The 1,673-nt window shown below is 65.9% G+C and overlaps 1 protein-coding gene across 1 annotated transcript; it reads right to left on the bottom strand.

The window, feature by feature from the left end:
* Nucleotides 1-3: 3 nt before the first annotated feature.
* Nucleotides 4-992, bottom strand: LOC114891071 (uncharacterized protein CXorf49 homolog; the record flags this gene model as incomplete). Its single annotated transcript, XM_029215113.1, has 1 exon — nt 4-992. A coding segment is annotated over one exon (989 nt), but the record flags the coding sequence as incomplete, so codon positions are not given.
* Between the last annotated feature and the right edge of the window lie 681 nt (nt 993-1,673).

The following is a 1,673-nucleotide window of genomic DNA, read 5'->3' as shown; positions in this document are numbered from 1 at the left end:
AGTGTCCCCGGGATCCTCGGGTCTGCTGGGCTTGGCCTGGCCTCCTCCTCTGGGGTAAGTGCTCACCGTCATCAGCTGCGTCTCACTGAATTCATCTGAGGACTCGGAGTCGGACAGCAGCCAGGCTAGACCTTCCGCGGAGCGCCGCTGGCGGTCCGCATCCACGTTCAACTTACGGTTAGTGCCTCTCTTAGGGTTCCCCAAGGCCCGGCACGCTTCAGGCCCACTGAGGTGGAGAGGGCTAGCTGGAGCCGTCGGCGCCTCCCCACAGCTCTGGCCGGGCTCTCCTTGACCGCTGGGAACTGCCTCGAAGCTCAGTGTCAACACGGTGGACTCTTTGAAGGCGGTGGAGCTCTGCGGGGACGGGTACCTGAGGACGCCCAGCACGTCCTGGTCGGTCAGCTGCTGCAGGTTGGCCTCCTCGGCCTCCTCAGACTCCTCGATCAGGTCCAGGAGGTCCCTCGCGTGGTCATCTGGGGAGCCAGGTCGGCTTTCTCGGCCCCACAGCACCGGCCCTCGCTCTTCCAGCATCTCCCGCTCAGACTGGAAGCCCTCGGGGTCCGGGTATCTGCGGACGCCCATCACATCCTGGTCGGTCAGCTGCTGCAGGTTGGCCTCCTCGGCCTCCTCAGACTCCTCGATCAGGTCCAGGAGGTCCCTCGTGTGGTCATCTGGGGAGCCAGGTCCGCCTTCGCGGCCCCACAGCACCGGCCCTCGCGCTTCCAGCATCTCCCGCTTCGACTGGAAGCCCTCGGGGTCCGGGAAGCCGCCTCCGCCCTCGCCGCTCCGCGGCTCCCCAGGCTCGGGACCTGGCTCGGGTCCCCGCGGGACTGCGGGGCCTGCCGCGCGGACGCCGGCCCGCTCCCTGCCCTTTGGGCGGACACGCCTTCTCCACACAGACACCTCATCCGGGGAGCTCATGTCGCGACCCGGGCGGCCCCGGAACCGGGGCGACGGTCGATGGCCCAAGTCGCCGTCGCGGTGATGGCCGGCTAGGCGGGCGGCGCTCAGAAGGCAGCGTCAGCCGCCTCACGCGCCGCACGGGCTCGCCTCAAAAGAAAGGACGCGCCACTTTTAGCGCGCCTCCCACGCCCGCGCAGCAGCCTCCTCATTGGTCCAGCCCCCGCCAACCAGCAGGCGCCTTGTTCACCCGCCCCTTCGAAGAATAACAAATGGGGTCGAAGGCCTCTGGTTTGCTTGCAAGCCCGTGGGCGGTGCGGGCAGTTGTCTGGTGAAGGGGATGGTGGGAGTGCCTCCCTCTGTCAAGCCTCTGGGCCCGCCTCCTCCTGTCCGGCCTCCCCTTTTTGGTTAGACTCACAGCTCTCAGCCTCCGTTTCCCATCTATACAGGGGGTCGAGGGCGTCGGGGAGTGAGGGCGCCGGGCTCCAGGGGTGGTTAGGATGAAATGTCAAGATGGAGGCGCTGGATGCCTAGCACGCGCCGAAAGCATTTGCCAGCCTCCCTTCCACGGCAAGCCTTACGACCCAACAGTAGAATGGGCACAGGAGTCCCGCAGTCAGTGATCAGGGGTCGGCCAGAGAGCAAAGGGATCGTATTTTCGTTCTGTAAGGTCTCTGTCTCAACTGCTCCATCAAATGTGGCTCAGCAGACGTTATTGGCAGGCGGGTTTGCCGGATAGACTTGGGGTTGGCCTCGCTCCATCAGCCCTTCGC

This window comes from Monodon monoceros, unplaced genomic scaffold (genome assembly GCF_005190385.1).
Source record: "Monodon monoceros isolate NGI ecotype Baffin Bay Population unplaced genomic scaffold, NGI_Narwhal_1 Contig7008_ctg1, whole genome shotgun sequence".
In the NCBI taxonomy this organism is placed as follows: Eukaryota; Metazoa; Chordata; class Mammalia; order Artiodactyla; family Monodontidae; genus Monodon; species Monodon monoceros.
The sequence above is the reverse complement of the archived record's forward strand: the minus strand, read 5'-3'. Positions and strand labels throughout refer to the sequence as shown.